Source organism: Ursus arctos, unplaced genomic scaffold (assembly GCF_023065955.2).
Source record: "Ursus arctos isolate Adak ecotype North America unplaced genomic scaffold, UrsArc2.0 scaffold_26, whole genome shotgun sequence".
NCBI lineage: Eukaryota > Metazoa > Chordata > Mammalia > Carnivora > Ursidae > Ursus > Ursus arctos.
In genome coordinates, this window is record NW_026622941.1 from 11167715 (window position 1) to 11180705 (window position 12991).

Sequence of the window (12991 nt, forward strand, 5' to 3'; positions counted from 1 at the left end):
AGAAGAAATAGAGAAAAAGAGCTGGTAGTCAAGATGGATACGGGGCTTGTATAAATCATCAAAGTGACACGAATAAGCTACGCCATGCTTCTAAAGGCAGAAACTGTTTTACAATAACTTATTGTCTATTTCGATTGTAATGGTACTATGTCCTCTCCGACACTCGTGTCCTCAATTCCATTTCTCCTCATCTGGGCCACAGAGAGACTGCACTTCCCAGCCTCCCTTGCAGGTGGTTGTGGCAATGTGGCTGAAATCTGAACAATGTCATATGAGAGAAAATTATGTGCATCATCTACAGGTCCAGCCCAACAAACATCTCCCTGTGAACGTTCCTCCATACAACTCTTTCCTCGCTGCTCTCAGGAATGGGGATGACCCCAAGGCAATCTTGGAAGCCACATGCTCAAAATGGAATACGTTCACTCAGCCTGATTGCCTGGAACTGTACGGAGAAGGCTCCTCAAACGGAGAAAAAGAGCAATTTAAGTCTATATTATGTATGAGTCACTTTAAGTTTTGGAGCCTCTTTGTGACAATTTTTGTCCACCCAGTGTAATGCCAAAATTGGAATTGAGAGCATGCAGTTTTGTGTAGATGCATTCGAATAGTGAAGAAACAGAACCAAGAATCCATGCAACCTGCTGATTTTGTGGTGGGTTTTGTTTTCATTGGTTTTCCAGCCACAATATAATTTATTCATCCATTTCTTTAGTCATTAGCATATCATTTGGACTAACTAATCCATGCGCTGCCTGTATGTCTGGAGGAGTCAGCAGGAAACAACATAGATATGATCTCCACATTACATTGTTTATATTCTGCTGGGGCAGACAGATGATGAAAAACAAATGAATAAATCAGATTTAGGAATAACTTATCTTAAGGTTTCAGTAATGTTAAAATTTCATAATGTAAAGAATTAATATAGGTATGTAAATTCAGTTGTTGAATTAGGTAACACATTTCTTTCTTAAAATAGAATTTGTTATTAATAATATGTCAACACACTATTTCAGTATTTTCCACAAGATTATAATAAAACAGATGATGAAGACATTCCCTATAATTATTATATAAACATAACAGACACTATTTTAATATAAGCAGAAAGGCCATTATGTACCATAATTATTTTAAAGATTTTATGTATTTACTTGTCCGAGAGAGAGAGCAAGCACAAGCAAGGGGAGAAGCAGGCAGAGGGAGAAGCAGACTCCCCACTGAGCAGGGAGTCCAATGCAGACCTTGATCCCAGAACCCTGGGATCATGACCTGAGCCAAAGGCAGACCTTGAACTGACTGAGCCACCCAGGCATCCTAGTACCATAAATTTTTACTCTTCTTATAATGACCATATTTTTGAGACAAGGTAGATATGAGTCTTGTTATCTGAAGCTTAAAAGAAACTTTTAGGTAGCAAGAGGGGAAAAATGATTCACAATTCAGAGATTCAAAGATGAGAACTGAACAATTTGACTTCAGATCTCAACTTCCAAAAAGGTCATCGTTCAAAAACTCTCCTAGCTGCATATGGGAGCATAAAAGCATTGAAAGCAAGTCATGCTCATTTTTTTTCTACCTCATTCCTATCGTAGAACTTGATTTTTCATCCAAGATTTTACCTACTTGTATTAAATCTCGCTTTCTTTAGAACTGTTTACTGTACACATACATAAAATGTATTCTAAATATATTTGTCACTCTTGAATTTTATTGTGTGCATCTTTTTCTAATAATAGCTCTGATGGCTTTCTGTTAACCAAGAAGAATTCATGACGGAATAATATCTACCCCCAAATATTCATCCTCAATGTGTGATTTACAGTTGAATATCATTACTGCCCAAAAGATTGAAGATTCAAACAATAAAATCTAAATACTGTGGTACATATGATGGGAAATAGCAATGATTTCCTGAGAGTAGGTTGTCAGCTTGGGAAAATGCATAAATATAGATCATAAATTCTTCAACTGGAAAAAGATACATAGAACGTGTATATGGAATGCACATTGCTTCATAATCTTGAGGAATTTTTTTTTTTTATTTGACAGAGATAGAGACAGCCAGCGAGAGAGGGAACACAAGCAGGAGGAGTGGGAGAGGAAGAAGCAGGCTCATAGCAGAGGAGCCTGATGTGGGGCTCGATCCCATGACGCCCGGATCACGCCCTGAGCTGAAGGCAGACGCTTAACCGCTGTGCCACCCAGGCGCCCCCATAATCTTGAGGAATTTCTTAACAATATTTTGTATAATTAGATTGCTTACCTGCAAAAAGTGGGTTAATGATATGCTAATCTTATAATCTTTCTTATATTTTCCATAAATACACACACATATAATTTTTGTGATATGCTTAGGTAAAAGACTTTTCTAGGTAAACCTTTAGAAATTACTCAATTATATACGCATTAGAAAAAGAGGTAAAAAAAGTATAAAATGTTATAGACTCCATCCACTTGTTTTCTCCTAGAAGACACAAAAGGCTCCTCTTATATTCTTTCGTTCAGCCAGCACCTCAGCTGCCACAGGAATGACAGAAGGGCCTCTCTCAGCTTCTTGTTTCCCCAAATCAGGATAAATGAGTGGCTTGAGGGATACATGATTCCAATAGCCTTGCAAAGCAGGAGGATCAACTTGTTTGGCAACCACTTAGAGCTCCAGATGGTGACAATGAGAGCCAGGAAGTAACCTACTAATACGAAGAGAAAGGAGATCACAGTCTGCATGGCTCTTATGTGGATCTTAGTGCTGGGATCTTGCGATCTTCTACCACTGGATTGCATCCTCTTGAGATGTTTCCTCAGGGAAAAGATTAATAGCAGAAAAGATGTCAGGGATATAGCAAAGGGTACAAAGTTCGATAGTGTGAATATAGTCATACTTGAAAGGTGTAAAATGCTCCCCAATTTGGTCTGCCTGGTGACGTTTCCTTCATATTCCTTCATCTGAATTTTAACATACATGCTTACCACAGCAATCTGAAAAACCAAAAAGAACAAAGACCCCAACAGGATCACAACAACTACACTTTTAACTCTCCACTTTAGGCGAAGAAAAATAAGGCTAGAGAAATTGGCTATTTTGAACAAATAAAATACACTGAGGCTAGTAGCAAGCCAGACGCTAAAATGATTGCTTGCCGCCCACGCAACATGAACAAGAAGTCTTGCTTCTAAGCTAAATGAAGCTGGATTCAACACGGCTGCATACCAGTTCACTAACATTACCCAGAGGAAACTGATTCTGGAGATCGCCAGAGCAGTCAGAATTCGATCAGCTGAGGACATCTTTTGTCTCTTGACCCAGTCAGTGCAGTTCACCACTGCTATGAAGCCATTGGCAAAATTTCCTAGAACAAATACTGTTATTATGAGGATGAGAAAAAGGCCCGATAGTAATGTTAGCATGTCTAGAAAGAAAAACGAACCAGAAAGCCAAGTCTAATGTCCCTGGCTGTGATTCCTTGAATATTCTGACCTTACGTTCTATAGGCTGCCGATCTCTGAGTGTGCAGTAAAGTTCTTGTTTCTTTTAAATTCTGTGACCAATGTCAAGCAGGAAAGCACCAGGGTATGCTAATAGATGAGCTCAAAGCTGTCTTGATGAAAAACATTGTTATTCCCAAATAGCTAAATTGACTCCCATTCACACACTGTGTGTCCTTGCTGTGGGCTGAATTATTTCATAACTGCTGTCGAAGTGAAAGCTGGGGTCACATTTGCTAACATGCAAATAAGGACATATTGTTTTGCAATTTTTTTCCTTGTTTAACCTTTCCATAATTTGTGTTCACCAACTTTAGTCGTGAGGTAGTAAAATTTAAAAACCCAATACACAGAACAAACAGTGAATGTCCAAACTATTTCATGGAGCTGGGTCATAGCTAGGATCTACAGGGCTACGGACTTATTATTGCTTTTTTAATGCCAGATTTATACAGGAAGAATTCAAGCTTTTCCTATCAAAAGCATCCAGAAAAGACAATTCTCTCTAATAACTAATACTTTAAAAGTTTATTTATTTACAAGTTCCTAAGCACTCACACACACACACACACACACACACACACAAACTCACACAAATACGTATGCATCTCATGGATGGAATTACTGTCCTATTATTTCCAAAATGTAAAACCAGTGTCAGGAGATCATCCCAGTTTAAATCTTCACTTTCTCCCATGCAGGCTTTTCCACCCATTATTAATAGCTACCAGATATCTCTCTCATGCTTAGGCCTTAGATAAAGTTCTTCTATGAGTCTATTTTATATTTAAATATTGATATTTAGTTAAAATATTCAAGAATTTTATAAACATTTTTGGCCATTTCAAAAGAACATGCGTTTTCCATTGCCAATTCTAGTATTTTCCATGTATGAATATTCAATTTTGTTTTCTCTGTTTAATTCATTTTTGATAACTTCTTTTTTAAGATTAATAGATGTTAAAATCAACCTTTAACCTTGAATGTCATTCAGATTGTTTTTGTGGTAACTGTTTTTAGCTGACAATCTTGAGCCGGACTGCCAGGACGAGAAACCCAGCGTGTGTGGTCTTGGACGCTGCCTAAAACTACTCTCTGCTTCAGTGTAATCATCAATAAAATGCAGGTAGTGATGACATAGCTTTCCCAGTGGTCTTTGCGAGGAGTTTGTATACCGTCTTCCATCTTGCCTGTCTGGTACAGAAAGGGCAGGAAATGTTGTTCCTTAGTCATTCGTTCCAGTGCTGTTTGATACACTAAAGCTAACCTACTGTAACTTCCATTTAGGAGTAGAATGTAGCAGGGGCGCCTGGGTGGCACAGAAGTTAAGCGTCTGCCTTCGGCTCAGGGCGTGATCCCGGCGTTATGGGATCAAGCCCCACATCAGGCTCCTCCCCTATGAGCCTGCTTCTTCCTCTCCCACTCCCCCTGCTTGTGTTCCCTCTCTGGCTGGCTGTCTCTATCTCTGTCAAATAAATAAATAAAATCTTTAAAAAAAAAAAGGAGTAGAATGTAGCAAATTAAAAAAGGACAGATTCCCTCCTATAACAAACAGGATAAGGAGAATAAATTGCCAAAATTATGTTTTAAGTTCATCATAAAGCTGTGCAAGAAGGGAGGACCAACCGAACTAAAATCTGGAACAGAGAGTCTTTTCAGGTAAAGAGATGATCTATATATTCAGTGCAATTCCTATCAAATCCCCCAGCAGGCTCTATTCACAGAAAGTGAAAAACTATGTCTAAAATATATATGGAAATGCAAAGCCCCCAGAAGAGCCAAAAGGATTTTTTTTTAAAAAAAGAACAAATTTGGAGGATTTCAGTTCCTAGTGCCAAAGCTTGCTACTAAGCTGTATTAATCAAGATACTGCAGTATTCTCATGCAGATAGATTGATATATATTAATGAAACACAATTGAGAGTCCAGACCAATATTTACGTTATGGTCAATTTGTTACCGAACCCAGTTGGGCTGCCTGTCGCTCGAAAGGCCATTACTCAAGGGGCACCTGGGTGGCTCGGTTGTTAAGCGTCTGCCTTCGGCTCAGGGCATGATCCCAGAGTCCTGGGATTGAGCCCCACCTCAGGCTCCTCCACTGGGAAGCCGGCTTCTTCCTCTCCCACTCCCCCTGCTTGTGTTCCCTCTCTCGCTGGCTGTCTCTCTCTGTCAAATAAATAAAATTAAAAAAAAAAAAAAAGAAAGGCCGTTACTCAAGAGATGAGATTTTTTTTTGTTTTATTTTTTTTTAAGGTTTTTACTTACTTATTTGAGAGAGAGCACGCATGTGCAGCAGGGAGAGGCAAAGGGGGAGGGAGAGAATCTCAAGCAGACTCCCTGCTGAGCATGGAGCACGACGCAGAACTCAATCTCACAACCTTGAGCTCATGACCTGAGCTGAAATCAGGGGTCAGATGCTTAACCAACTGAGCCACCCAGGGGCCCCTCAAGAGAGAAATTTTTGTTTGGAAAGGGACATAAGCTTTATTCAGGAGGCTGGCAACCTGGGGAGAAGGCAGATTCTTGTTCAAAGCCAACTCAGAGAGTTCTGCCTGGCCCAGGGGTTTTTCAAGGGGTTTAAGGTAGTTACTCCGCAAAAGGAGTGCAGTGTCCTGCAACATTTCTTGATTTTGTGCAGATTCCATGATGCCAGCTACACATGAAATCTCAGTGCAAGGGGGTCGTGCAGGATGGTCCGGTTCTTGTGTCATGACGTGTAGGAGGACTCTGTTCTTTCTGCAAAGGAGGGCGAGGTCTCCAGGGACACAAAAGAAGTTCAGTAAAATCATTTGTGCGACCTAAAAGAAGAAAAACATTTTGTTAAAAAATTGCTAGGCTAATCAGAAAGCCGAGGCGGCTTCAAACAGACTTGCTGGCTATGGTGGCCTGGAAAGCTCCAGTCCTCCACTCTCCAAGGCCAGTGGCCTGCAAATCTCAAGAAAAGCAAATTAGTTCTTTCACAGATCAAGAGCCTTAAGTCAGTAAGGAAGGAGGGTGTTAACTCGAAGCAAGTGAACCCTTAAGACCAGCTGGAGTGCTGTTACAAATGAATTCAAAAAGATGTCAAGGCAATCAAGGGGGGAAATGATCTTCCTTTTGTATCCACAAATGAAGTTGGAACAGTTAAATATCCACATTCGTAGAGATAAATTTAGACCTTTATTTCATACAGGACACAAAATTAACTCAAAATTGATCACAGAATCTAAATGTAAGAGGAACAACTATAAACTTTAGAAAAAAACATAAGTTTTGTAAACTTGAGTCAGGAAGACTTTTAGATACAACATCAAAAGCATGATTCATACAATTAATAAGCTAATAAATTGGACTGTGTCAAAATTGAAAACTTTTGTTCCCCACAATGTTCACACCCTGTATCATTCCCTCCCCTTAAGTATGGGCAGGACTTGTTCTTATTTCTAGCCTGCAGAATATGGCCAGCACGAAGGGATGTTGCAGATACCTAAGACCCCAAATCCCTAATTCTGAGTTCGTTAAAAGGGATAATGTCTTTCATGGGCTTGATGTAATCAGATTAAGCTTCAAAAGAGTGGCTGGGCCTCCACTGAGTGAGAGACTCTTGCTGGCCTTAAAGAAGTAAGCAGTCATGTGATGAAGTGCCTATGGAAAGGGCCAGGAGAAAATGAATTCTGCCAACAACCCATATGAAGCTGGGAGTGGATTCTTCAGTCAAGCTTGCAGATGAGAATACAGTATCATCAAAATGTTGATTTTCACTTGGTGAGATCCTGAAGCTGAGAACACAGCTAAGCCTTGGCAAGACTCCTGACCCAAAAAAAGCTATGAGATAATAAATGTGTGTTTGCATGCACCCCAATGTTTATGGCAGCAATGTCCACAATAGTCAAACTATGGAAAGAGCCCAGATGTTCATTGACAGATGGATAAAGAAGATGTGGTACATATATACAATGGAATATTACACAGCCATCAAAAAAGTGAAATCTTAGCATTTGCGATGACATGGCTGGAACTGGAGGGTATTATGCTAAGTGAAATAAATCAGACAGAGAAAGACAATTACAATATGATTTCACTCATATGTGGAATTTAAGAAACAAAACAGATGAACATAGAGGAAAGGAATAAAAAATAAAATAAGTTAAAAACAGAGAGGGAGACAAACCATAAGAGACTGTGAGCTATAGAGAACAAACTGTGGGCTGCTGGAGAGGAGGTGGGTGGAAGGATGGGATCACTGCGTGATGGGCATTAAGGAGGGCACTTGATATAGTGAGCACTGGGTGTTTTATACAACCAATAAATCACTAAATTCTACCTGAAAATTAATAATACACTATATGTTAACTAACTTGAATTTAAATAAAACAAAATAAATAAATAAAGATAGATTAGTGATCATTAGTTTTACAGTTTAGTCTACAAATTATAAATTATGGAGAAGAATCATGATGGAAATAAGGGAAGAACTGGCATTGTCCAGAGATCAGGGATTTGGATCAGGATGAAACAAGACCCCATTTTTGGAACTACAAGTTCGGTGGTTGGAAATATGACCAAATGCTTTGACACAGCTTACATAAATAGGTGGAGTGTAATTCCCCTACCCTTCAATATGGGCCTCAGTGGTTTGCTTCGGTAAATAGCATGTCCCAGAACGGACACTGGTTAACTTGCCAGACGAGGTTTAAAAAGCCAGTCATCTTGGGACATTTGCCTTTGAAGCCTTGAGTCACAATGCTGGAGGCACCATTGGAAAAACCAAAGAGAAGCGGAGTTGGGATGCATGAGCTCTTCCAGGCCCCAGCTTTTGGAGTCTTCCTAGTGCAGGCACCTGGAAGAGGCCATCACCATGACTCCAGCAGGCTCATAAGAGACTCGGTGCCAGAACCATGCAGCTGAGTCACTCCTGAATTCCTGACTCTTAGTAACCAAGAGGGGATAGTGATTATTGCTATTTTAAGCTACTAAGTCTCAGATGATCTGTAATGAAAAATAAGCACCTAATATAGTGAGGGATAGCTGCTTTTTTTAGATGGGAGCAGGGATTTTTTTTGTCAATTTTAAATGTGGGGTAAATGTGAATGTTGGGGAGCTGAAGAATCAGACTACATTGAACAGTTGTCATTCTCTTCAGTCACCCAAAAACTGGATCCCATTCCTGGAATCATGCCTTATTATATCGATCTCTAATTTTAAAGAACTAAGTTGAAACATTTTCCCAGCCTCCCTTGAAATTATGAAAGCTTCTGACATGGGTTTTTGATGTGCCATGAGGCATTTTCTAGAATGTTCTTTCTAGAATGTTTGTGCTTACGGTGTCCTCCAAGGGAGATCCTCTCAGGAGAGCTAAAGGGCAGGGGGAGGCCAACTGCCATCTATAGCATACACACACCTTTTTCCTACTATCCGTTCAGACACTAGCCAAGGCACTAGATCCTAAGAAAGGATTCTTCAGATGTAATTAAGGTCTCAAATCAATTGATTTTTAGTTATCAGAGAGGTTATCCAGGCGCCTGACTTAATCAGATAGACTGCCCTCCCAGGGGTTAAGAGACTCCAAGCAGCAGAAGGAAAGAAAGCCTGTGAAATATTTCCACATTTGGAACATGAGCACTCGCTTTCTTGTTGCTGATTCACCTCGCTGACATGAAGTGGCAGCTGTGCCTGCAATTGCTCTCCCTTCCCTCTGGATCCCTTTCAATGTCTGTCACTCTGGACCAGTTGTGGACGTTTGGCTTCATGACAAATGGCCCCAGCTTCTGCACTAGATACCCTAGTCTCCAAAGTCAGCACAATGAGAAATAGACACAGTTTCAGTCCATCCTTACAGAGTTCTAGCTCATGCTCGTGGGGTTCTAGTCCGTTTGCGATCATCCCTTCCTAACCGCCAGCCACTTGACTTTGGATTCAAACATTAGGCAGCCTGGCAGAGAGCGCTCAGCCAGACCCCACGGTCCTGTAAGATAATTCCAGGTAATAAATCCTACTGGTTCCGCTCCTGTGGTTCAGCCCTGACTGATAGCACACACACTGTGAGATCTATCTCCATTGTATTCATCATGTACCGCTGCGTAACAAATTAACCCCCTGTAGACCTTGGCAACCTAAAACAACACTTAGTTATTACCACGTTACCTCACAATTCCTGTGGGCAGGAATCTGGGCACAGCTTCGCTAGATGCCAATGACTCAAGGATTCTCACAGGGCTGACGTCAAATTATCCGTCATCTCGAGGCTCAGCTGGCGGCTGATGCACTTCCAGGCCCACGCACTTGGTTCTTGGCAGGTTTGAGGGATTCCCTGGCTGTTGACCAGAGATCAGGTTTCTTGCCTTATAGTCCTCTTCATGGGGCAGCTCACAATATGGCATCTGGCTTCCCTGAGTCTGAGGAAACAGAGAGCAGCTATATTAGTTTGTTAGGCTGCCATAACAAAATACCACCAGACTTGGTGGCTTTAAAAAGCAGGAATTTATTTTCTCATAATTCTGGAGACCGGAAGACTGGAAGATCTTCCAGACTGGAAGATCAAAGTGTCAGCAAGCTCACTTTCATCAGAAGCCTCTCTCCTTGGCTTGCAGACGACCGGCCACCTTCTCACAGTGTCCTCACATGCTTGATCCTCTGGCTGTGTCGTCTGTGTTCTAATCTCTTCTTAGGAGGACACTGGTCATATCTGATTAGGGCTCACCCTAGTGAAACCATTTCAACTTAATGACCTTTTTCAGAGCCCTACCTTCAAATACAGTCACACTCTGATGTACATGTGAATTTTGGGGGGACACAAGTCAGCCCTTAACGAGCACCTAATACAGGTATAACTTAACATTATGCCCTTCACATTCACTGTATTTTGTTCATTAGAAGGGAGTTACTAAGTCTACCTCATACTCAAGGTTACAGGTTATCTAAGGGCACAAATCAGAAGGCTGAATCACTGGAAGCCAGCTCAAGGCTGTCTGCCACACTCATTTGAGGGGGAAAAAAAATCATTGAGACAGTCACTTTCCCAGGCTTCTTTGAAATTATATGTGAGATTACAGCTGAGGCTTTATCAAATAGAAGCTAGTAGGCAAAGAAACAGAGACTATACAGAATCTAGTCTGCAAGGTAGTGCCACCATATTGGTGAAATCAGCATCCGTTGTCTATGCAGTGTGAGGCTTACGTGTTGACTCTCTCTGCAATAGGCATCAGTGTCAACTTCGCCCTATCAAATCTGCAGTGATTTGTGGTAGTGTAGGTGCCTGCGGCAGCCTCCTGACCTCATTCTTTGGCTAGACTATAGATTCTCCAAGTTATCCAATTGTTACAGGATTTTTTTCTCCTTCAGTTCCCTTGGTTCTTGGTCACACAGCTCCGAAGAATGAAGAGGTAGACCAGAGTTGTGGGCAGCAAAGCAAAGGTTCACTAAGCGGTAGTAAAGGGATGGAACAAAACTCCCAGAGAGGGAGGGGAGCCGAGAGGGTTGCCACTAGAGTTTCTACATCTAGGGGTTTTAATGGGCTTATTAATCTGTTTAATTTTTATGGGCTGTTTTAATCTGATTAACTCTCCCTGTGCCTGTTATCCAATCAGGCTTTTGTCATCTATCTGTCAAAAGGGTGGGAGACTGGTTCCAGGGTGGTGGAAATCCTTTCAAGGGTGGTTTCCTCTTGGGGGGGGGGGTCTTGTCCCAGCCTGTCTTTCTTCCAATTATCCCTCATCACAATCTTTAATATATGCTTTCTCTGTTTAGAATAGAGTTGTTCTGTTTCTTCAGATAAGAATTCCAACTATAATACTGTGTTTACAACCATGTTTAAGCCCTTTGGTCATTAAGTTAGACAATGCCTTTTGTGGGGGCATGTGTGAATGAACACATATGCTTATTTCCGAACTCTTATTTCTTCTGAGTTTTTCTGAGTCCACTCCCCCCATTCCTGTGCACACAGTGCCTGAATTCATCTACCACTTGCAGTGGCCAGCCCAGTTGGGAGGCTGCTTGGATGGGCTGGGCCATTTCCATCAGGGAGATTTGAAACTTTGCACATGGCAGTATGGGGGAATTATTCCTGCTATAGAGTCCACGGTGAGGCTGCTTCCTTACCCATCCTGTGCATCACTACTGCTCTCCCCAAAGCACTGTGATTGATTCTTACTCTCCCTGTCTGCATAGCACTACTCTTAGCACATTAAATGATTCCCAAAAGCTCACCAGTGTGGACGTGGTCCGTGTCAACCATGCTGATTAGTCATACATGGACATGCCCTGTTTTAAAAGTATAACTATATTCTTGGGGCACCTGGGTGGCTCAGTCAGTTAAGTGACTGCCTTTGGCTCAGGTCATGATCTCAGGGTCCTGGGATGGAGTCTGTATCTGGCTCCCTGCTCAGCAGGGAGTCTGTTTCTCCCTCTCCCTCTGCTCCTCCCCTGCTCATGCATGTGCACTCTCTCTTTCAAATAAATAAAATCTTTAAAAAAAAAATTAAAGTATAAATATATTCTTAAAAACAAAATAAAATGGGTATATCTACATTTCAAGAAAATTCTCATTGTGACCATGGTTTTCTATTTGTTTTGTTTTGAACTCTTACTTGTATTTCATTTCTTATGTTATTTCTAGTTCTGTTTTGTTTCATTAGTTTAGCTTTATTTTCTTTACAAGTAAAACCATGCTAACCTGGAAGCTATTTCAACCCACTACGCCTCTAAATTGTGTATCTATTAAATAGAGACAAGTATTAACTACTTTGATAGGGGATGTTTTTGAGAATTCCTTGGGCTAAAGCTTATCCTTAAATAAATGTCTTGGACATAATAAGCTCAAAAATGTTGCCAACTACTATCATTATCATCATAATCATTACCACGAACAGAGGAATAAAGATACTTTTTCTTTTAATGCTGCCTGTTCATGATTGAGGGAAAAAATTCAACTCTTGTTTGCCACATAAAGACCTAAAAAACAAACAAAACAAAACAAAACAAAACAAAACAAAAAGACAGATGTCAGTTTCTGTAACCAATCAAGTTGTAATTTGGTTTCGTTCAGTTAAAAAGAATCTGATTTTCCTGATCATTATGTTAGGTCAAGATGCCTGCTATAAAAATATTCAATGTTGCATGCAAGAAGGACATATGCAGGGGTGCCTGGGTGGCAGCGTCAGTTAAGCATCCAACTCTTAATTTCCACTCAGGTCACGATCTCAGGGTTGTGAAATCCACCGCCTTGTCAGGTTCCAGGCTTAGGGGGGGAGTCTGAAATTCTCTCTCTCCCTCTTCCCTTCCCCCTGTTCGTGCTCTCTCTCTCTCTCTCTAATAAATAAAATCTTAAAAAAAAAAAAAAAGAATGTGTGCATTCACAAAGTATAATAGGTTTCAGAAACTTAATTGAATGAGTACATACAATAGGCTCTTTTGGGTTTTCTGTAAGCCCAGGGTAATTCAGCAGACATAAAATGTTGCAAAAAGTTTTCTTAGAAGATGGGTTAAAATAATGGCAGAAAATACCTTTACATACTGCCTTTAACTG

The 12991-nt window shown here is 40.7% G+C and overlaps 1 protein-coding gene and 1 long non-coding RNA gene across 2 annotated transcripts; both read right to left on the bottom strand.

Moving 5' to 3' along the window:
• Nucleotides 1-2455: 2455 nt before the first annotated feature.
• LOC113258075 (taste receptor type 2 member 20-like) lies at nucleotides 2456-3411 on the bottom strand. Its single transcript, XM_026502798.3, has one exon. It carries the CDS (start codon nucleotides 3409-3411, stop codon nucleotides 2494-2496), a length of 918 nt encoding a protein of 305 aa, XP_026358583.3. The 3' UTR covers nucleotides 2456-2493.
• Nucleotides 3412-5748: 2337 nt separating this feature from the next.
• On the bottom strand, nucleotides 5749-10106 carry LOC123001238 (uncharacterized). Its single transcript, XR_006409871.3, has 3 exons — nucleotides 10027-10106; nucleotides 9613-9863; nucleotides 5749-6287 (listed from the first exon to the last, which is right to left on the bottom strand). It is a non-coding gene; the product is annotated as an uncharacterized LOC123001238 (long non-coding RNA).
• Between the last annotated feature and the right edge of the window lie 2885 nt (nucleotides 10107-12991).